The 23,769-nt window shown below is 39.8% G+C and overlaps 1 protein-coding gene across 4 annotated transcripts in view; it reads left to right on the top strand.

Annotated features, from left to right (window-relative positions):
* The window catches only part of CCDC102B (coiled-coil domain containing 102B), a 377,235-nt gene that overhangs the window by 262,603 nt on the left and 90,863 nt on the right, over positions 1–23,769 (top strand). For 2 of the 4 annotated variants that reach the window (XM_019545266.1, XM_019545258.1), the window contains one exon: positions 14,996–15,099. The exons of 1 other annotated variant lie outside the window; for it this stretch is intronic. In XM_019545266.1, the coding sequence (XP_019400811.1) occupies positions 14,996–15,099 (104 nt within the window). The remainder of the gene's footprint in view (positions 1–14,995; positions 15,100–23,769) is intronic. One more of the 4 variants, XM_019545276.1, reaches the window with a different exon arrangement.

The following is a 23,769-nucleotide window of genomic DNA, read 5'->3' as shown; positions in this document are numbered from 1 at the left end:
GGCTGTAAGGCCAGATCTATTGCAGGGATGGGGCTGTGGCAGTATTTCAGGTGGGCTGTAAGGAAAGCTGGGCTGCGGCAGGGGAGGGGAAGTCCCCACTGTGGTGTCCCCTGCACTGTGTAGGCCCCAAATGGAGGGTTTTGGGGGGGCTCTTCCCCCCTGCCCCGTTCCCTCTTGGGTCCCCCATAGCTACCAGCTCTGGGAGGCTGGGTGCAGGGAAAGGTCTGCAATGACAGCAGGGGCCATGTGTCTGACAGTCAGTCAGGAATGACCCTGCTTGGCTAGGCTCAGCTGCTGAGCTGGGAAGTGAGCAGGAGCACCTCCCCCCGCCCTCCTCCCCTCTTCTGGCCTGGCCAGTGCAGGCCTTTGCCTGCTTCCTCTCCTACAAAGGTAAACAAGTTTCACACTTGCTCACGATCCAATCTTCACAGTTTAAAGAAATCTGCAAAGGCTGGATTGATTCTGCCTTGGGCTGTTTGATTGTCTGTACTTAGCCATAATGGTTAGAGACAAGAAGGCTGAACTATTCAATGCCTTTTTTACTTCAGTTTTCACAAATAGGGGCAGCTGCCAGATGATAAGTTGGCAGCAGACATAAGAAAGGAAGCAAAAACACTGTTATCCAGTGCTAGGATCCAGAATGACCTGGATATGACCTGGGTTGGCTGGAGAAATGTTGCACAATCAATCAAATGAGATTCAACAAGTACTTATGTAAAGTCCCGCACTCGAGATGGAATAGCCACATGCAAAGTCTGAAATTGAAAAAAATCAAAGTTCCAGCTGCCTTGGTAGTGACTTTTAGTTTCACTTTACAACTACTCATGGAAGGCATCACAAGAAGGTAATCACTATCAATCTCATAGTGACTACAACTACAGAGAAAGTTGGTATCTGATGCCATACCAAAGCGAGAGTCTCATGCACAAGTACAGGCTAGGGAATTACTGGCTAGGTTGCAGTTCTGCAAAAAAGGATATGTGGTTTATAGTGTATCATATGCTAAATATGAGCCAGCAGTGTGCTCTTCTTGCAAAAAGAAAAAGAACAAATTCCGGCAGCATCCTGGGCTATATTAACAGGAGTGTCACTTGTAAATCAAGGGAAATGATTCTTCCATTCTGTTCAGCATGGAGGAGGCCTTACCTAAAGTACTGTGTCCACTTTTGGGCCTCACATTTCAAGAAGGAAGTGGATGTTTTGGAAAGAGTCCAGTTCAGGGCATCAAAAATTATTAGGAGTCTCAGGGGCAGGACTTAGGAAAAGCTGAAAGAACTAGTGTTATTTAGCCTGGAGAAAAGAAGACTGGTCAGCTGATAATGGTCTTCAAACAACTGAAAGGTGATTATTATAGAGAAGATGGAAATGGGTTTTTCTGTGTTTTCGTAGGGGACAGGACTAGGAACAATGGCCTCAGGCATTTAGGTTGGAGATTGGAAGGAATTTTCTGACTCTGCGTGGTCAAACATTGGAAGTCTACCTAGAGAACTTGTGGAATCACCATTCCTGGAGGTTTTTAAGACCCAGTTAGGCAGACACTTGGCTGGGATGGTTTAACCACAGATGATCTTGCCCTGAGCAGGGGGCTGGACTATATAGGACCTTGTGAGCTCCCTTCCAGCCCTTTCCTATGATCATATGAAGCAAGAGACAGCTACATGTGGTTTACATGTGGTAGTTTCTAAACATCAACAGCCTAACTGTGAAGTTGTGAGGGAATACTGTACCTGAGACAGAACATGAACTAGTTGCATCCATCTTTCAATGAGTTTTGTTTCACATACACAGTTTTCATCCAGCCTTTTTAAAAAATATAGTCGCACATACCCAAACAAATTGCATTTCTAATTAGATATCATCTGATGATTTTTTTCTCATCTTTCAAGCAGTGTTCTCATGCCCTTATTGTAGCAACTTATGTTTCTTAGACTTAAGAAAACTGGAAGTATTTCTACAAGACTCAGCTGTTTAAAGATAATGTACTGATAGTTTTGATATTGGAAGTGCATTATTTCTTCTTTGGAAAAGATACAAATCCAAGGTCATGACAACTTGTGCTTATTAAGTGTCATGCCCTGAAAGGTTTAACCAATGTTGAGCCAAATCTGCCCATTGATTTTAATGTGATTATAAGAGTTTAACAGAATTTGGCTTTAGGTCTCCTGGTTTAATTCCAAATTGGGTAACCACATTCTGCCTAACTAAATTTCCTTCTTCATTCTCAGTTCAAGTTACTGTTCATTTCCTACCTCGCCATACAGACTACTTAGGAGGCAGTTATACTTCTGGTGTGGGTGACTGTGAAGTGATGTCTGTTAGCATGACTGTCAACAGAATAGTGCTTAGGGATCATTAAAGCACAATTAACCCTTAAATGGAACGTGAAATATGAATGAAGACAACTCTGTGTCCTAAAATCAAAGTTTCACTTAAATGCAGACAACTCAATGTCTTAAAGTTCAATAACTTAGATAACTCGGTGTCCTAAAATCAAAATCTAACTTTATTCATGCAACAAGTATTATCTTAGCAGTTTCTATATTAAAAAAGAGAAAAGCATTCAGTACAATAATCTCACCCGATCCCAGATGTTACTTTGCTCCACAGAAAAGATGGCCACTCAGTTCCTGGAAGCAAAGGATACAGCATGGGCTGGGATGGTCCATACAGGTATTGAAGGCTGGATTTATGACAACGATGATGAACTTTCTTGCTCCCCCCTTTTATGTGTTTCTTCAACTTCACTTCTTTGATGGCTCTTTGCTTTTGTACTGGTCTCTCTGCAGTCATCATACTGTCCATCTTTTATCCCGTGAGCATGTTTTTATCCCGTGAGAATGTCTAACAAGCCCATTAAACACACCTCTTAATTTGGTCTTTTTCCAGTGTCTTACTTTGGCCATTGTCCATTGGTCTCCCTTATTACCTTTCCAGTCCTTTCATCCCTGTGATTCAGCTGCTAAGTGCCAAGTTCAGTTAATTGGAGATGGTAACAAGGCCATTGCTATGTTATGTTAAAAGAACATCTCACAATGATGAAAAAAGAAAAGATATAATAAAATGAGCACCTATGAGCTCTACAAAAACAGCTCAAAGCTAGCTAATAATAAAAACAAAAAAGTTAATAAGGACAAAACTTAAGTAATGATTAAATAAGGATAAAATATAAACAATAGTATAAACAGTGCAACTTCAAAGCATTAAATATAACAAGCTAGCCTAACTATGTTATTCAATAGTGTCTGTCTATGACATTATTGTTTGACTTAAAGGAGTACCCATATTAAGCCTAGGCAGTTTTACACTTATACACAAAATATCCCGTATCATGTATCCTGAAGAATTTAGAGTTATTCATAAATAGTTATATACATAAAGGTTTTTTGGATCTTTAGAGGCTTACATTGTATAAATGACATAGAATGCCATTAAAACAGCCACCATCCACTGATCAAAAAACCGATCAAATGAAAGGGTAGTTCATGGGACAACATGACAGCTCCTGATGACTCATACCTTTCATTCATGGATACAGCATTGTAAGTTTTTACTGATGAAGTAGAAACATGTTTCAGAAAGCATTACCATTAGATTGCTTTCCTCATGTCTTTTTTACAGTTAGGAACAGCAGATGCAAGATAAGATAAAATTACGAAAAATCTAGCATAGAATGTGATGGAAGCAATGTAAGAAATCCAAATAAACAATAAAGGAAGAAAATTATGAAAACAAGAGATGAATATATGTGAACAAAAGAAAAAAACTAGTATATGTGTATATGCACAAATGTGTTTTTAAAAACAATTCCTTTAAGAGTATTAATTACCAATCTAACTGGAACTAATTCTAGATTTACCAAGAACCTGTCATAGCCATTTCATTGTCTTAGAAATGCTCTTTTTCATATTCTACAAAAAATTGTCCATGCTAATCATATATTTTTTCTTCTAATTTCAGGAAAGATAAATTTTACTTAAGACTCTGAAGCAGACCTTTAGCTGGTATAAATTGTCACATACCCACTGAAGGCAATTGAAGTATGTCGATTTTGCTCAGGATCTTCCCTTCTAGTTGAAGCTGTTCAGGATACTCTCTTCCCCACTACTCAAACTTTTCACTATTGGGCTTTCAAAGCAGAGTGACAAAAAAAACCCTTTCTATGTAGAGTTAAACTCTAAAAGGACCTTGAGGAGAGGAGATGCATCCAGGTTCCAGAGACTTGTTTGCAAGGTTTTTGTATCATAGTTGATATAAGGCTAAGCCTTTTAAAAACTCTAAATATGTAAACTCTCTAACCTATCGTTCTATGTTTTGTTCTTCAGATTTTTATTTTGACTTCCTACCACACTGACATCTTTGGTTAGGACATGGTTAAGTAGCTTCTCAAAACAAAGCCACTGTCTTAAATGTATTTATTTGAATTCTGAGGCCCCCTGTGCCTAGTATCTATCTGTACAGTGCTATGGATGTGCATGCTTTTGGAACAGTTCATGGAAACAGAATCAAGAAAGCCTTTGCTTGGCATCTGATGACTACATTTATTAAGGAAGTAAATTATATGATGCATAAATGAGTGAACAAACAGGCAGACAGCTTGAACCATTTTATCTGTGATTGTTCAGAAATTCTCTCCATAACTTCAGGGATTTCAGAGGTCATAAATAGGAGAGATAGTGACATATCTGCAGTTCTCTTAATTACTCCACTTTTACTGAGTTTTATTCTCTTGACTCTGTTGCTGGGACTGAACCATCTGTCTGGGAGATGTTTTATTATTTCTTAGGGACTCTGCTAACAAGACTCATTTTTGTGGCTTTTGTTGACTATAAACTTATTGATACGGTACTTAGTGAGATTCTCTGCAGATTTGATGTTGTTGTCCCAGAGTGAATGCAAATTTATGAGAAATAACACAAAGTTGCAGATATAATGAGCTGCTTTGTATATGCTGTGCAAAAAAAATCCTTGCACATTATTCCTCCCCTTCATTGAGGCCTTTTAACCACAAAACATTAAAAATGCTTCATCTCAAAAGACTTGATTACCCCATGTTCCCCTTCCTACAAATATCGCCTTTGCCATTTATGCAAATGTAATGAGTAAGATAAATATGACTACTAACCTATGGGGAGATTTGTTAAATGATAAAGACTAACGGGGTGTTTGGAGAGAAAGAAACTGGATGTGACCTTTTAATACAGACTTCACTGCACTTTATGAACCTTTGTAAAAGTGAGTGTTGGGATGCCTATTCTCTCCCATTATATTGTGTATATTTTAGTGGCTTGCCAAGCAATCTTCAATCCCAAAGAGGTATACTTGTCAGTAGTGCACACCTATCTAGTTGTATAAAGCTTTTTTAGGAAGCCTTGGCATGAAGGGACACGATACAAAATAATGTGATATTCTCAAACGTCTAGCCTGCATTTCTGCTTTATTTATAGTCCAGGAAGTTTTTCATAACATCACTGCTTTGCACCAAAGCTTTAAATCCTGAACTTTTGAATATTTAGAGACTTGCCTTATATTTAAATGTCACCAAGCCTATTTCATTCTTTTTTTCTTTTAAACAGAGTATTTCCACTTCTCTGGGAGAATTAAAGAGTACTCACCAATAGCTCTTTTGCTACTTCTCATTTGTAAGCTACATGGTCATTCCCAGCTCTTGAAAATAAATAGTATTCATTCCCCTTGATTTTAATTATTACTAAACACTATTGAATGCTTTTTTTCAGTTCCTAGTAGAAAATAGTTTTTCTCATGGTGTTGCTAAGTATGTGTATCACCTTAGACTGCTTTTATTATGCCTACCAAACCTTGAGGATGGACCCTATGACTGACAACCATGGTCTCCTCATGTAAACAATAAATCACAAGCAAACTCTGAGAGCACAGGAGAGGGCACAAGAGCGAGCTTTCTCTTGCCATATTGTTAATGCATGTGACAATTATGACCAATACTGCTATTGTGTATGGCAGGAGGTACAGCAGTACCATACCTTTTTTCCTTCATATGCACACTGTAAACTATGTGAGCCCTTTCACATCAGAGCTAATCAAAACATAAAAATTAGACTCTTCTTTACCAGGAAGGACAACAAGGATCACTGAGAGCAGATGTTCTGCCTAGAACAAGACCCAGTCTGTTTTCCTTATCATAGGAAGAATAATGCAAAGATCCAGAAGAAGAAAGAAAAGGTCATTCTCATCGTTACATAGGAAAAAAGCCGGCAGCTGTCCTTTGTATGACTGTGCTTCTATGTCTAAACCTAAGATGTTTGAATCTGATTGCCAAGTTGAAATAATTTTCCTGATCCACATTCTCAAAGTCTTCCCAGTAGATCCTCCATCCTTTTAGTCTACACAAGAGAACAGATGAAGGACCATTTTTAACAATGATGAGGCTGTGTGGATTACCAATGTTTTCAGGAGAAGCAGAATTGTTAAACATCATTGATGGGGGGACGACAGTTTCAGAAAGTAAACTTAATAGTATCCTGTTGTAACTCATCAGGGCTCGTGGTGCAGGTGATATCTTTTATTAAACCAACTAGATTTTTGCAAAAAAATTCTTTAATTGCAAGGTTTCGAGCACAAACACCTTTCATCAGGCAATAGAGAAAAGATGGTAAAAGTTCTCCTGGTACAAATGAAAGTTCATATTTCATAGGATTTCACAGAAGAGTCAGTATATGGAATACTTCTCTGGGCAGACAGTTCTTAGCTGGTGAGTTGTCTCTGAGCTTTCTTGTGAAGCTCTGTGATGATGCAAATTACCTTGAACAAGGAGCAGTTGGTCTAATAAAAGATATCACTTCTACCACGAGCCTTGATTGCTTTTTCCTCTAGACCAACATGGCTACAACCTGGATACCTGTTCTAACTTAGCCCTTCATTTATGCAAAGCCAACCCACATAAAATTACAACAAAAATGGCTCAATGCCTGATGAGAATTGTATGAAAAAGCTGATGCCTCCATTTTGCCTGTGGACCAGACCGTCTGTCCGGACTGCACACCCACTAATGCAATTCAGTGTCCCTTGACACCACTCACTGTGATACATCAAAGAACTTGTTTGTTTGCAGGTACATCATGAGAGAGAAAGTCTGATCAGCACGCCAAACCCACAGAGGAGAAATGGGGGCATCAAGAACCCAAACTACAACTCTCAAGTGCCAATAAAGAAATGCAGTTAATGTTGAGCTGACTTGAAATAAAGCACAAAGTATCAGTTCAATAAACTGAAAAAATATTTACATTATGGTGTATGAAAATGTTTCTCTTTCAATGCTGAAAATTTTTGAGAACTTTCCATTCCATGTGAAAATTTCATGTTTCAACCTTTTTGTCCCAATTTTGAATGACAACAAATGTTGAAATATCATAATAAATTATCAGAATATATTTTTTCAAGTTATATTTGCCTCAAAATCCATGTTTTGGGCAGCCCTGTGTTAGCATTTTTAACTCTGGTATCATTTTTTGTGAAGTGTAAATTTGTCCAAAAAAACCCTGCACATTTTTGTTTGTTGAAAGAATATTTATGATTTCAGTCTAAGTTAACCAAATAGTTTCAGTGTGGAAGGGAAAACACCTTTTTTAGGGCTGTATGCCCACAAGTAATAGAGGACGAGGAGAAGACTATGGGATTCTATGTTATCTAACAATCTTATGGTAAAGGCATTTGGGATGCAGTCCCAGGTTTACTTCCTCTGTCCAGGAAGATTTGAATTCTCAGTTCCTTCCTCCCAGGAGGCAGCCTAATCAACAGGTAGATTATGTTCAACTTTTCATAAATAATTAAAAATTCACTGAAGCAGCAACTGGACCTCAGATCTCCTTCCTCCCAGTAACTAATTTATTAGCTTAGTGGTTAGTACATTCTCATTCTGGGACAGTGACTATTTAATTATTTTTTACAAAATGGAACAACTCCAGCAGGATGAATTGAGAGATCTAACCCCGAATACCATATTATATGGTGGTCAGGCCATGAGTATGTTTAATCAGATCTTGTTATCTAGCAAGTAATTGTGAATTGTGACTTTCCACTCACAGCAGCCTGAAGTGATTGATTCCCAGTGTTGGCCATCAATGTATAGCTCATAAAGGTTTTTCTTGCAGACATCAACAAAACGGTGTGTGGGCTGTCCACAGCTTTTTTTCAGCTTTTGTTCTAACTCTTTCCACTTTTTTCCAAGTACTGAAGTAGTTAAGAAAAGAACTCCTTATTTAGAAATACTGAAAAAACCTACTCTCTAATGCTTTTAGATTTATTCATCCATTCCTATAAGACCAAATAAAAAGAGTGAAGACTGGACTTGCTAATTGAATTTTAACTTGGGTTACAGTCAAGATCAAAATCAAACAGAGAGAATGTCTGTTTTACATATCTTGCTGCCTGGATTCTTTGACAGTAGGGATAAAATCCTGATCCCCCATTGAATTAAGTTGAATCATTGCCACTGATGTCACCCTGAGCAGTATTTCATTTTGAGTCTCTATAAGTACTGCCCTCACTACATTTTCCTTTTGATCCAAATCCTAATCCCATTGAATTCAATAGAATCAATGTTTAAAATAATTCCTTTGTTGAAGAGCAACTTGCTGTCTTTTCTCTGCCTTTAAAAACAAACCACCTGAAAAATTAAATCCTGCCTGTCCACTCTTCAGAAATTTTGCTTCTGTAAGATTATGAGGCAGTCTAAGGAGGATAATTGGCAGCAGTGAGCTTCCAAATTCCACAGAAGCCTACATACACCGTGACAAATTATATGAAGGTTGACTCTCCAATTTAAAAATGTGCTGTGTTGTCTGTTGTGTTGGCCAGAAAAGTTGCACAACGGGGCTGCAAACTGCTGTTCAAGCTGGTCTCATCAATACTCTAGGTTACAGGTAAGTACCCGGCACCATTCAGGTTATTTACAGTTCTCACAGTATAGTAAAATAAAGGATTGATCCTGAAAAATCACTTGCCACCTTCCAGGACTGGTATTTTCCAGTGGCCAACTCACCGTTGAACAGGGATAGGGAACCTCAGGCCCACAGGCAGCCGCCCCTGCTCACCTGCCTTGTGCCAGTCTCCGTGGAGATCCCAGCCTCAGCCATGCCACTGTGGGGGGCTGCTCTGGAGCTGCTGGGAAATGGAGTCCCTAGCCACCTCCAAAAGAAAAAAAAAAAATGGAAGTTTACTGCAGAGCCAGGGCAAAGCTGTGATCTATAGCCTGCATGCTCCAGGCAGGGGCTTGCATGCAGCTCTGCTCTGGCTCCTTGCAGCAGTAAACTTCTTTTTTTGAGTTGGTTAGGGACTCCATTTCCCTTGTGGTGCTCTGCCATATGCACTGCCAGCATGGCTGAAGCTGGGGTCTCCATGGAGACTGGCACAAGCCATGCGGGCAGGGGTAACTGGGAAATAGAGTCTCTGGCCGACCGGCACCCCAGAGGTTCCCCATCCTTGCCATAGAGAATGTCCTTGAGGATTCAGCTGGCTCTCATGCAGTTCACTTGTCCTAACCAGTGGAGGCATCTCTGTCTCTAGCACAAAGATACCAGGTATCTTGGCCCATTCCAGAACAGCGAAGTTGCAGATTTGGTCATGCCATGTTATACCTAGGAAATGGCACAGACATCAGAGATGGAAATTGTTCAATTTTCTTTCTTCCCTGGTACAAGAAGACCATGTTCCCTGCCATAAAATAAAGAGCTAAGTATACAAACACTGTAGATGGACATCTTGTCATCAGAATGAGCACTCTGTTTTTCCAAACTCTCATTTGAAGTTTAGCCATGGCATTACTTGCCTTTCCAATGCAAGCATTAATTTTGGGAAAGCAGTCAACTTGCTAACCCATGACTACTGTCTTCTTTAAGCTAATGGTCAGACTGAAATCATCACAAGCATGAGAAACGCAATCCATGAGACTTTGCAGTCCTGCTTCTGAATGACTAACAATTGCTGGGTCATCAGCAAAGAGCATTTCACAGACAAGAACTTCTTGGGTTTCTGTTTTTGCTTTGAGGCAAGCAAGGTTGTCTGAAGGTTTCCCATTGGGTCTGGTCTGAAGGTATACTCCATCTGAACAGCCACTGAATATGTATTTGAGTAAGACAGTGAAGAAAATCACAAAAAACATGGGAGCTAGGACATAGCCCTGTTTGACACCACTCTTGATTTCAAATTCTACCAGACATGACCCATTTAACAGTACCATTCCCTGCATACCCACGTAGAAGGACTTGATGATTCTTAAGAGGGCAGCCAGTCTTCAGGATTCAGAACAAGCCATCTTTGCTGACAAGATCAAAAGTTTTGGTGAGATTTCCTGTGTTCACAGCACTTTTCTTGTAGCTGTCTCAGGGAGAATATCATACCTGTCATGGATCTACCAGATCTGAAACCACATTGGGACTCTGTAGACTCTGTCCACAAGGGTCTGCAGTCTTAGCAGGGCAACTTTGGCAAATAGTTTCCCAGTGATGCAAAGTAAAGATATACCATGATAGTTATTGCACTCACTCATATCACCTTTTTTTTTGGTACAGAGCGACAGTGCTTGCATCCTTCATATCTTGAGGAACTTCTCCTTCTTTCCTTTTTTCAGCTTCCTCTGTGCAAAAATGAAGTTTATTTCCTACCTGTGAGGACTTTTTACCATCTTTAATTTTCCCTGAGCCTGATGAAAGGCATGTGAGCCTGAAAGCTTGAAGAAAAAGGGGGGTTTTTTTGGTTTTGGTTTTTTGGGGGGTTTTTTTGCAATTTCTTAGTTGATCTAATAAAAGGTATAATCTCTGAACCAAGAATTCCAAAGTTTTGCATTTCACCTTCTTTCCAACACATACATACATATTAGTTCATGCAGATGAAAGAGGAGGGTGGATTTCCCACACTTAGTAACTTCAGCTGGTATGCAATCTGCACCTGAGGCTTTACCACAAGCAAGGTGATCAGTGGCTTTTTCTGCTTTGTCTATGGTAGGTTCATGGTCAAGCACTGTCAGGGTTGAGAGGTCTTCAAGTGCATCAAGAGTGAAGTCACAGACCACATTTTCACAAGAACAGAGTTCTGAGTAATGTTCAATCCATCGATTCATTTGCTTATTGCAGTCATTGATGACTTCACCTGTGGAGGATTTTAAAAGGATAGTCTTCCTTGGAACAGGCCTGAGGGCTTTCCTGATGCCCCTGTACATTGCTTGCATGTCGCCTCATTCAGCAGCTTTTTGGATACATTTGCACAGTTGTGGTCAATAATAATTTGCATACCATTTTGCTGTATGTTTGACCTTTTGCTGGATTTCTCAAAGTGCCTGAAAGTTGGTGTGGCTTGGGTCACACTTATATTTAAGGAGAGCTGACCATTTCTTTTCTATGAGTGGGAACATTTCAGATGAGTTCTGATTAAACCAGTCATTTGAGCTGCGATGCAAGATACCACAAGAGTCCAAGGCAGTTTGATAGATGGTTCATTTGAGCTGAACCCATTTCTCCTCAGCAGTATTACATGGCTTAAAATATGCTAGTTCCCTAGAGGGTGTTTTAATTAATTAATTGAGATGATGTGTCTTCAGCTTTCAGTTGTGTGGCATTTATTCATAGTAAGAAGAGTTTCTTGCTCTTGTACAATCTCCTGGGATGAAATTTGACTGTAGTGGTTGAAAGATCAGTATCAGAGTCAGTCACAGAATTCTCATGAGCAAGTGATAATGAGGTCAAGTTGATACCAGTGTCCAGATCATGGGTGGCGCCAAGATACTTTGTGTTGAGGTTTCACGTTGAAGAAAAAAATTGTTATACATAGCTCATTGCATGAACATAACTGAAGCAAATGCCTGTTTTCAGGCATTTTGCTGACACGATTGGTGCCCAAACAGTGAGGCCAGGCAGTGTGCTCAGCACCAACCCTTGCATTGAAGTCTCAGAGCAGGAGGATTTTTTTGTTAGGTGAAATATATTGATTATAAGGCACTAAGCTCATAGTAGTAGTCTTTTGTTTTGAATGAAGCAGTGAGAGTGAGCACATGCACATAAGAGACTGACAGGACCAGAGGCACTAGTGAGAGAAGTACCATTAATATTTAAAAGCCTTTGTTTGAGGGTTCTATTGCAAAAAAACAGCTTATTTTTGACTGCAAAGCTGACACTACACTCTCTGATTTCTTTGGATTGTTTCCCACACCAGACAAAGGTGTAGTTCTTCCCTTTAAGGCATCCTTTCCTGGTAGTCTGGTCTCTTGTACAGCAACAACATCAACATTCAGTCTCAGCTGTTCTGCATCAATGACTGCAGCTTTGCATGTGTCATAAGTGGTTTGGAGGTCATCAGATATACCTGAAGTCATTGTATGTACATTGTAGCTTCCAATGTTTAGGATTGAAAGGTTTTTCCTTGCATTCTTGGAGTAGATGGTGGTATGTGATAGCAGTCTGCTTTCAAGTTGAATCTTGAAGCTCCAAAAACCCATTAAAGCAGTGGATTGGGGTGCAAAAGACACTTTATTGGCTTGGGACTGTCCAGCTTGAGGTGAGCAGTAGTTTTCTAATGATGCATGATGATCTCTTCAGAGACAGCCCTGGCACCTGGGTCTACATCAATTGATCCATGGCTTATGACTGGTATCTGTTGACACCCATTTGTTTCAATACATTGGTGAAACTGGAGTAACCCCTCCAGGGTGCAAAAGCCTTGGCAATTGCTAGGTGATCAGGACTTACCCAAGCATCAGAATCACCCTTTTGACTTTACCGACTTATCCACTGGAAAGGTAGAAGCAATAAGATACAGAGCCGGAAAAGTTGTAGGAGGTGCCAGAAAGAAGACTGAATAATTAACTAATCGCCTTGGGAGCTCCACTCCACATTTTTCTGTCCCTTAGCCTTCACCTTTCCCAAGATAATCCATTTTACTCCATTAGTCTGCACCTCTCCCAAGGTAGTCCACAAGGCACTGGTTATGGTAACTGTCATCTTCATCCACCAGCTTTGTCATTGAGAAATAACCTTTCACCACAGCCGCCGCTGTGATAATCAGAGGACGGCTCTTAATGACAATAACTGTCCTCCCTTACTAAGTTCAGCCTGCTAGTGAAAGTGGTTGCCCAAGGTGTGGCACATAGAGTCATTAGTAAGAGTTGGATGCAAGTGAGGACCGTAATCCCAAACCACCTTAAGTGTCACCATTTGAGAAACAAAGGTTCTACCCCTCCTCAAACACCCCATGCACCTCTGGCCAGTTACACTGCTAATATAAAACTTACAACATTCTTTAGTTGTACATGGGTATTGTCACTTAATGGAGATCTGGACTTAAGCCCATACTTAACTTTATGAATGTGCATAGACACAGTTAAATTAATAACATTGGGCATATCTACATGTGCACTTTACTGTGCATTAGACTAAATTAATGTGCAATAAAACATCACCATTTACATGTAGAGCTCAAGGTTGCCCCAGAGCTGGAGACAAATCCTGCCCCACCCCCTGGAGCTGAGGCCTGACTCCCTGTGCCCCCTGGCAGGGGAAAGAGCAAGGCAGGAACAGCCCTGGACTAAGCTGCTCCTGTTGCGCTCAATTTGGTTCCAACCTAGGAGCATGTGTAGACATGTTCCTGAGCCCAGTTCAATGCACCTGAATTTTCTACACAGAAAATTATGTGGTGGCATTAGAACAGGTTGGCTAATGAACTGGTTCTAAATGTCTAGTTTAGATAAAGACAAGTAGTCCTCTTTGATGATTATGTGCTAAGCTGGTTGACCTAGAGTCTTTTAGGGGGAACTAAGAGTAGTATGAGTTAGTGTGGATGAGTTAATGTGCACTAGAGTTCCCTAAACATGAGTTTTAGGGAACTCATTCTTATGATGCTACAGCACTTTTTGAACTTTTTAAAAGCAAACCCTGCAAAACTGCCTACTCCCCATTCCATAGTGATTGTTGATCTTAACAGATGATCAAGTCTGAGTTCTCCATGTGTAGATAAAAGAGAGCTGATGATTGGATGAAGGGACTTAGAAATTATAATTAATTTTTGGCATTGAGCTATTGGGTCCCAAAAAGGTTACAAACTCAACTGTTTGCTTGGGATTTTGGAGACTTATGAGTTGAGGGCTGGAGTTATGGACTGTCTTATATTTGCGATTGGGTGTTGATTATTTTCCAGATAGATGGAATTTTATTAGTAGATGTTTAGGATTGTGAATCCAAAAAAGATGATAAAGCCAGTAGGGAAATACAAATCGCCTGAGTGAGGACTAACGTTAGAGGGATGGGGGTGAGGAGGGGAACGCAACTAAATTACAGAAAATACAATGTTAGACCACTAATTATGAATGTTAAACTGTAAAATCTTCAATAAGCACCCATCCAATTCTCTTAGTCTTTATTTCACAACATGAAATAATAATAATAATAAATCATGACGGAAGGCCCTTGAGTTCAGCTATTAAGACTTTCACAGTGGTTTGAGGAGAATGATGTCTTGATCAGAGGCTAAGAGAGTAAAAGCCACTGGGATGCTGTTAAGTTATCATTGACAAAGATGATTTATTGCTAAGGCTCCTAAAATTATTCTGGGTGAAAAAGCTTAAGAAATGGACTAGTTTGTCCTGAAAGAACCCTATATTTAGAACAAAACTATTACAGAATTAGAACTGCCACTCTCTCTGTAAACCTATCTACAAATATTTAACATTTTCAGTTACGTGAGTTGACCCCTATAATGTGTTTTGCATACAGGCAGTATATTTTTTGGAACAAAAATGTAAGATCCCTCTTCCTCCCCAGAGTGTGGTGAAGTAGGGGAAAAAATCAGGAACCATTATTCATTTTTGATCCTCTTATTATGTTTTTAATACAGATGTAGTATTATCATATATGCACTGGTTTTTTTTTAAATTGCGCTTCAGATATTACTGGATATTCCTGGTGCCCATCGTAACACTCAAAGTGAAAATCTTTTTGAGAAATTTGGAAACCAATCAGGGTCTGTTTGCTTTCAGCTCGATGACTCATTAAATCAGATTCGAAAGCTACAGCGATCTCTAGATGAGCAAACAGAAGCCAACAACAATCTACAGGCTCATCTTAATCATTTGAAAAGTAGGTAAGTGATGGACACATTTAACACTTTGAATCTGGATGGTGATATTAAGGAAGGGCTGTCAGGTGGAAATGTAATTTTTCATTGAAATTTGGGCGGGCTGGAGTGGAGTGGGTGCCAAGGCACATTTTTGACAGCTCAGTGGTTGCAAGTTCAAGGCCATATCAGATTCCAACAAATCTGCAAGTTCTGCTAAATACCTTGTCGAAAGGACATAAAAAAGGAAATGATTGACATTTTTCACATTTTATATCTATGGATATTTGAACCTATTGTTTTTGGTGATTTTGTTCTATACTTTATTTTAAAGGAATGTATTTTGTACATAATGTATTTTGTTTTGTTTTCTAATTAGTCTGTATTAGAATGGATTAAATCATACTGTAAAGAAGTAAAGAATCAGGCAACACTATATTCTGTAGCCTGTTGAGGGCAATATCCAATTGAAATACCCAGTGGTATGCAAAGCACATTCACTGGCACAGTGTGATTTCCAACATCCAGAAGTTTACTTTTTACTCCACCCCCAAGCAGGACGTACATCTGGTGTCAGCCATCTCTGCTGGTCCTTGCTTTCTTTCCAGTCGTTTCCCCTCCTTCACATGCTTAGTAGGGCTGTGTGAAACAGCTATGTTTTGTTTCAGTTTCGGACCTGGCATTTTGGAGGGACAGTGATTCATTTCAGTATTTCAGATCACTCTCCCATTTTGATTTGGCCGAATCTGTTTCAGAGTTTCTACGCTGTTTCGGTTATAGGCTATATTGGGAAATCACAAAACTGCCTTTAACTTTGTCATTTCTTGCCTGATTCAGGTGGAAATTGATGAGATGGTAGCCCTTTCTGGGGTCATAAACCCTTCCAAGTTTCAAGGAGATAAGTGCAGGGGATTTTGCGAAACTGCACCTCAAACTGTTCAAAACAAAATTAGTATCACTTGCTGGCAGTGGTAGCATGCTGTCACCCCACACTTAGATCCAGGGGCCCATGTCCCCCAAAGGAATATGGCATAGCCCTGCAGACCTCCTGTGGGGCATGAGCCCCCAGATCTGTGTGCAGGATGCCAGAAGGCAGGTTGAGCAGGGGAGTTGCACTTAGGGGTTACGTCCAGATGAGCGTGAATATGTGATATGCGATGCCGTGGACTCACCTGCAACATCACATATGCAGAGATTCCCCACACAGCAACTTTCCTGTGGAGTACTGGGAAGTATTTGAGTGGGGGGATTTTTTGACCCTGGGGGAGATCCTGGAGTCAAAAAAACCCTTGCCTAAAAAAAGCAAGGAAGCACACACAGCGACAGAGTGCACCGTCCAAAACTGGAGCCTGGCTGCTGGAGCCAAGCTCCAACTGTTGGCTAGGCTCCCTGATGCAGGTTCACCATGACTGCAGCTCTCAGAGACCCATAGGACCTCAGGCAAGGCTGCTGGGGCCAGCACAGTTTGTGGCTGCAGCCTCCCCAACCTCACCCAGGGTAACATGCCATGCACCAGAGTGCGTATGGCATGGGCATTCCCTGGGGACACGTAGCAGCAGTATAAGGTGTGCTACTGCTACATGTCCCCAGGGAGGGAGCCAAGCTAATTTGTGGCACTCTAGCCAAAAATATTGGTCCCCATTTATTTAAGGAATTCAAGAAGCTCCTAGCACCCAAACTCGCCTGCCTGCTTTCTAGACAGGTCATGTCCTTTAATCTGTCCAATTTCCCCAGCCTTCTCAAAGAAAACATCCCTTTCTCAAAGTCTTACCTTATTTGCATATGTTTGACTTCCTTTCACCATGTAGCTCACAGACTTTTGCTACAAGACTTGGGTGCAAAGTTGCCTTATTTTAATAACTGTTTTTTCTCGGTCAGCCATCTCAGCATCCAAGGTTATGAATGTACTGTTGCGACTGAGGGGGCGGGGAGGGGACAGTGCAAGGCTTTAATCAGCATCAGTTGCTCCACAGACGGTACCCATTTATGTATTCTTACCCCATGGTAAGTTACTGTGCTTTACCTTCCTCTTATTCTGTGTTAAAAGCAGGCACATGGGGACTGTGGAGCATATGATTTACAATAAAACCTATCCCTTTTAACTCACACAGGATTGTTCACGTGTTCATGCCCTAAGGGAATGTCCTTGTAATAGTTGTTCTTTTGTAGCTTGTAGTTACAAGTCTGGGGAAAAACAACTGTGGACAGGGAGTGGGGTATATGCTGACTGTCTGTGCCTTTGTGAAATGTCAGTCTAATGTCTAAAGCAGTAACCACAGTTCAGTATTCACCACTGAGCAGTCATAGTCTCTAATACTTTTGGAGGGGATAAGTACTGACATCATGTTGGCAGGAAACAGAAATTAATTGTGGTATAGTCTGAAAAAGAAGGAAGCGAGAGCTTGGGAAAGAAAGCTCATGGGAGAGTAATCTTGAGCAGATAGTTTGCCCTGTATATATGCACAAGGAACCAGACAGCTGAAAATGGAAAGAAATAGAACTGTATTTCCAAGAGGATACGGGGCTGGCATCAGAGGTAAATAAAATGAAAAATATCTGATGAAGAGATATGCAAGAGTATCCACCCATGATAACACAGGGAATTCGATCCCAGAGAATTTTAAAGCCAAACAATGTAATGAGTCTCAGGTGACTTTCTATGATATGATAGTAGAAAACATATTGAAAACTACTTAATATTGTCAGAAGTGTTACTGACTTGATAGGTAATTTGTCAGAATGAAATGTTCTGAAGGCACATCCTGAAAAGGACCTCTGCAAGGCCAGTAAATAGTTTTCCTGAAGTCATGATGTGTGCATTTCTCATTCCTCAAGAACAAAATTTGGATGCAATTAGCCTGTCCCTTGTATCAGTAAAGAGTAATGTATTATAGGAAACTATAATGCACTGCCTAGGTGTTGGACTAGGCATTGTAATAGATTTATTGTATCACATCTTGATAGTATAAAAATGTTTTGGCCACAGTAAAAGGCATTCTGCAACGATTCCAGAGCACTTTACAATTTACTTCCCCGCTTTGTTACAACAACCACAATTAATGTGGTGTATTGGACAAAGAAGGACGCTTAGTTGCCTTATTCTGCAATGGAAAATGTTATGGGGTTTTGGTGGGTTGTTTCCATAAAAACCTGAGTGCTTGCCTTAAAATGCAAGATTATCCCAATAAACATGGCGGTATGTTCTTGGCAGAGATGGATGTATAGCAGAGAAGACTGTGAAAGGTCAGAGAAATAGCGTTGTTTCATGTAATATAAATATTTTTACCACCCAGTAAAATCGATAGCTGTTCTCTTCTTTTTAACATGTGCCCATGTATTTTATAAATATAACAAAGAAATCCAACTACTACAATCCTGACAAAGGTTAAGCCTTGCTAACGTACACTACTCTTTTGTTAAAGAGACAGCAATGCATAAAATAATGAGTTGAAATCTTGTTATATGGCTCAAAATCCCTTGGAGATTCCATTAATAAGTATTTTAATTTTTTTCTCATGCAGTATCAAGCAACATGGCATCTTGGTCATTAGGGACTTTTAAAATGTCTCTACTGCTAACCACACACTTCAAAAAGTAGATAATAACTGTAGTAAATCTGCTGTACTCCCATAATACCTGCTCCTTTCAGAAATCCATATTTGAGTTGGAGAGTTTAGTAGAGTTGGAGGCTACATGTTTCAATAAGAGGATATGGGAGTATTGGCGTGTATGCCTCCATAAAGAGAAGTTCTCAGCAAGGGCTAAGTGTTCCCCAGCTGCTGGAGACTGAATGTGTTGAAGAAGCTTCATTCCAGCTAGACGGCTAACACCTCTTGGCAGCACATAGTTATATAGCTACTTCACTACTGATAATGTGCAGAAATTCTGTTGAAAGATGGTTAGTTTGGGAAAGTTAGTAGTCCTATCAGCAGTTTCTGTATAGCTCCATATACAAATACATAATCTCCTTCTGATATGCTGTTAGTCATCTAACACTATTTGTTTTTTGTAGTGCCATGTAGGATGGTTGTGCAGTGTAGGTAATAAGAAATATAATTCATTTTGCACTTTTCTTTAAGCCCTTTTTCCCTTTGTAATTATGCATTGCAATATTTTAGGTACATCTCTCCCTTGTAGTTTTCTTATTGGACAATTTGTCTGAAAGGATGTTTTACTTAGTACATAATGTTCTCTCGTTTTACTTGCTCCTCACATACATGAATAACTTATTTAATATTATGAAAATCCTAATCCATTACTATGCAAATTGCTGTCATGTTACAAACTTTCTAGAAGGGGAATAACTGGAGATGATGCACATTTGATAATAGCAGTCACATTTTTATTTAAACTTTAATAGAAAATGGATGGTTAAAATAATGTTTTTGAAGTTTTCCATGAGAAGTCTTCTGATCTTAAAAATCAGTTTAATACTTTTTGAGCTAAGGGCTAATGCGTGAAAGTGACACACATTCCTGGCCATTGATGTACAATATAATCTGGAACAGAGAAAGAAGGCCAAAGGATGGCAATGTCTTATGCAAATACATTGATAAATGTCTTGACATAAAAGCCTTGTCTAGGAAGCTCGTGGAAGACAAATAGCTTTCCCAGCACAATGAATTATCTAGCTGGAATACAGAGAAAATATTTTCTATTTTGATTCTATTTTTTAAAATTTTAGTGGCTATTTGGAAAAACATTCTTGTACATCACTGTTACCCATAAGGCTTACAAAATATTAGCTGACTAGCAACGTGCCCATGAACTGATATAACTGTTTGCATGGATTGCTCTGTGCTTAACACTGCAATTCATGTATCAAATTACAGCACTTCATGTGCAGCTGTCTGTAAATTTAAGTTTTAAATTTTGAAATGTTATTCCCATGCTGTCATCTAGTCCATAATTTTTTTTCCCATGGTCTTTCAGCTGAAACTGTGCTACAGTTGCCTTGTAGCAGGTCAATTAAATATTACTAGGCCTTTTACACCAAGCTGACAGTGAAGAGGAAATAATATTGCAACAAGGAAACAAGCTGTTTAAACAAATATGGAACAATGTTATTCTTCACTAAACAGAATACCATATTGAATCAATGTGGTATTCCTTTTTGCCTGAAGGAAAGCCTATTGAACAACTATTATATTTTACAAAAAAGGAAATTTAAAGCACACTGAAGAGCATATTAAGGCAATTTATCATTTTTTTCTCTGTGTATTGTTTTCTACATCATTGAAAAAGCAACTTACCTTACGGGAAACTGAAATCTGGGTATAGGTTTCGGCTGTTGGAGGTTATTCATTCTTGCCATAAAAAAATAATAGGAAAACTTGCTTCAGGCATTTTTGGTATTTTCATCCTTTTGTTTCTATTTTTGTGATTTACTTTTAAAATGGCTCCATTTTATTTTATAACACTGAAGTGACCCCTGTCAGTTCATGAGATTGAAGAATTTTAAAATGAAATTGACTCCTTTTGTACAATAAATCTGTAAGAAGTCATCTTTCAGGATCCTGAAAGGCCAGGTTGGCCAGTATGATCCTGTAAGTTAGATGAGACGGGGTGTGCTTTGTAAAGTCAAAATGGATGTCCTTACCAGTGCCCCAGAGAATTTATTCATGATGCTCATTTACATGAACAAGGCCCTTAATAAAGGTAAAGATAAGCGCATAAGATAATTGTAGCCATTCAGGGAGTAAGATGGAGGTTAGATTGGGTTCAGAATGGCCACCTGATCTAAGGTACCTCAGCATGGGGGGACTAGCAAGAAAGGGTGGGGAAATGGGGGGCAGGCAGGTTCAGGGGGGATCAGGAGGGTGATCAGAGGGATTGGGGCAGGTGGGATCCACAAGGTGGTGGGGAGGCAGGAAGCATCTGCAGGGCAATAAGGACAAGACAGGGTGGGGAGACAGGCAGCATCTGCAGAGGGGTTGGGGGGGGGCAGGCAGCATCCACAGGAAGATGGTGGGGCTGGTGGGATTTATGCTGGAATAGGGAGTGGGTGGCATGTACAGGAGAGATGAGGGCAGATGGTGTCTGTAGAGGATTGCTGGGGTCTGAGTGAGTTTGCCAGGATCAGGGGGCTCAGTGAGTTTGCCAGGGAGCTTGGCGGGGGGTGGAACCAGAGGCTATTTTTAGCCCCTCACCCCCCCCCAGTAAACCTCCCCCACCATGCTTCTCTGCACCAATACTTATTTCCTTGGTGTTGGCAGCAGTGAATATGGATAAATGGAATTTGTCTGTATTTGCAAGGGAATTCATCGTTATTTGTGGGTTGGTTGCTACAAATTCTTCTAATTTTTCCAGCTGTCCTAAGCAGTGAATTATTAGTGGCATAAAAATGTATTATGGAAATATGCTGTCTTGGGAAAATATGCCTGACTAATCAAGGATACCCAAATGCACAGAAATGTTTTCAATGTGCAATCTGTAGATGCTAAAAAAAGTTGCACTAACTTAATCAATATATAATAAAAGTTTTTATGATTACACCTTCCACCCAGTAGAATATAACAGCATTAGTGCCTAGGGTGCAAAAATATTCCAGAAGGATTAAATAATCATTATAGTTGTGAAAATAATTATAGCTGGGTAAAGCAGTTAAAATAAAACACACTTTCCTGAATCTTTTCCTAAAGTCAAGCCACATTTAGGTTCTGAAATGTTTACTGTCAGACTCCCCTGCAAATGCTGCCTGCAATATCATAGTTCCCCTCACCCCTAATTCTAAAACTCTCATTAGTTGTCTTGGAGTGGGAAAGTAGAGGTTGCTTTCTTTCTGAAAACCAAATCTGCAGTCATAGGAGCCAAAATGCCGGTGTGCTGTCCTCCAGTGTTTGAGGCCCCTGTGCTGTTAGACTCATTGCTGCTTCTCCCTGTCTTGTGTGGCTGCTCCTTCTGTAATGGTTTTGTACTGCTTAATCAAACTTTGATTTCATGATTCATATTAGTACTAGAGTGATGTTGTTAAAATATCCTATGATAGATCAGAGCCCTTCTGGTTAGACTCTGTCCAATTTACTTTGTCCACATTGTGTTTTCTATATAGTCCAGTGTTAAGATTACCAGTCTTGCTGGAGCCTTTTGCAAGCCAAACGTCAAGTTCTTTAAAGGAATAAATTTACTTTTTAATCCTAGTACAGGTCAGTCTGAATGAGCATATGCTCCTACGGTGTGCCTACACAACACATTTACTGTGGAGTTGCCTAATTAGCTCCATAGTAAACATCTTACATCTACGCTTGCAGGGCTATTAGGCAGGAGTAAAATAATAAACTCTGCAGCAGGGTAGTATTTGTAAATACAAGTACTACCTTGCTGTGGAGTTTTTTACTCTACAGCAACATGTGTAGATGCTGGAGGGGCTGCCTGCCAGCTAGCTCTGCACTGAAGCACCCCATGCCCCATACAGCCCCTCCATAACACATTGAGCAAGCTGGAGCAACCCCAGGTTGGCAGGCTGATCCCTTGGGGCCCCTGCCAGCCAGGGCTTCTGCAACCCAGCTTAACATGCTGCAGTTTCAGGCACAGATATAAATGGCATGCCTGGGGGGCAATAAACATGTGCCACAATTTATTGCTTTGTATTAATTTCCTGTGTAGGTATGCCCCCAATGTACTAAATTACTCCACCAGTCCAATTTTCAGAGGTGCTTGGCTGCTTCAATGCACCTGAATATTGATATTCAAATTGACATGGAGATATACAAAAAGAAATCTTAGAATCTTATGCAAGGTTCTTTGAAGTTAAAAAGAATCATTGATTCCTGCAGGTTTTGGAATTGGAAAGTCAGGGTACATCTACTCCCAGTCATGCTAGGGAGTGCTGTAGTTAAGCATGGCAGGCCATTTCTGGGTGCTCTACAGGCTGAAAACATGGAAGGTAGGCATTGTTTACAAGGCACACAGAGTGTACCAGCTGCTGGTCTCAGTCTTGGTAGACTTATTGGTGCAGGCCTGATGCCATTCAAACCATGGCTACATTACATTGTATTGGCATTTGGCATGTGCAAAGCAGGAATGTGTCAAAGCATGCTCCACCGCAGTATTCCCAGGCCTAGTTCAGAGTTTATATAGACATGCCATTAGGCAATGCAGTGCTTTTCCAAGAATTCAGATATTGTATTTCTTTATCCTATTTAGACACTGAAAATAGAGTACTCAATGTCCCATTATGTATAACATGTAAATGGTGACATGAAGACATTCTACAGAATATCTTCAACATTAATTAACAATTGATGTAGCTGCCTGTAATAATGTTCATTAACACCATATGCTTCAAAGATGAATTTCTCTATTGTGTTCCACTGAAATATTAACTTCATATAAAAACTTTGTTACTGATTTGTTTTTGAACTTTTTGTTTCCCATATTTATTTAGAAATTTATCTTTAAAAATGCCATTTTAAAATGCAATATTCATGCAATACTATATTAAAAATTAATTCTCCTAATGGGCATGTTTATAATGTTATATAAAACACAACTGCTTACTGTTACATACGTGTTAATACTACAAAATACAATGTTTTGGAAAACATAAAGAATATTTTAAAGGGCCTTTTACTGAAAACATGCTGTATTTTGGATACCTTAGCTAGGTTGGCAGTTTTACTACCAAATATATGACTATATAAACTTATAGTGCATGAGATGCTCTGCATCAACTGCTTGTATACATGCTTCTTCCTG

This window comes from Crocodylus porosus, unplaced genomic scaffold (genome assembly GCF_001723895.1).
Source record: "Crocodylus porosus isolate Cpor-Errol unplaced genomic scaffold, CroPor_comp1, whole genome shotgun sequence".
Taxonomy (NCBI): Eukaryota; Metazoa; Chordata; order Crocodylia; family Crocodylidae; genus Crocodylus; species Crocodylus porosus.
The sequence above is the reverse complement of the archived record's forward strand: the minus strand, read 5'-3'. Positions and strand labels throughout refer to the sequence as shown.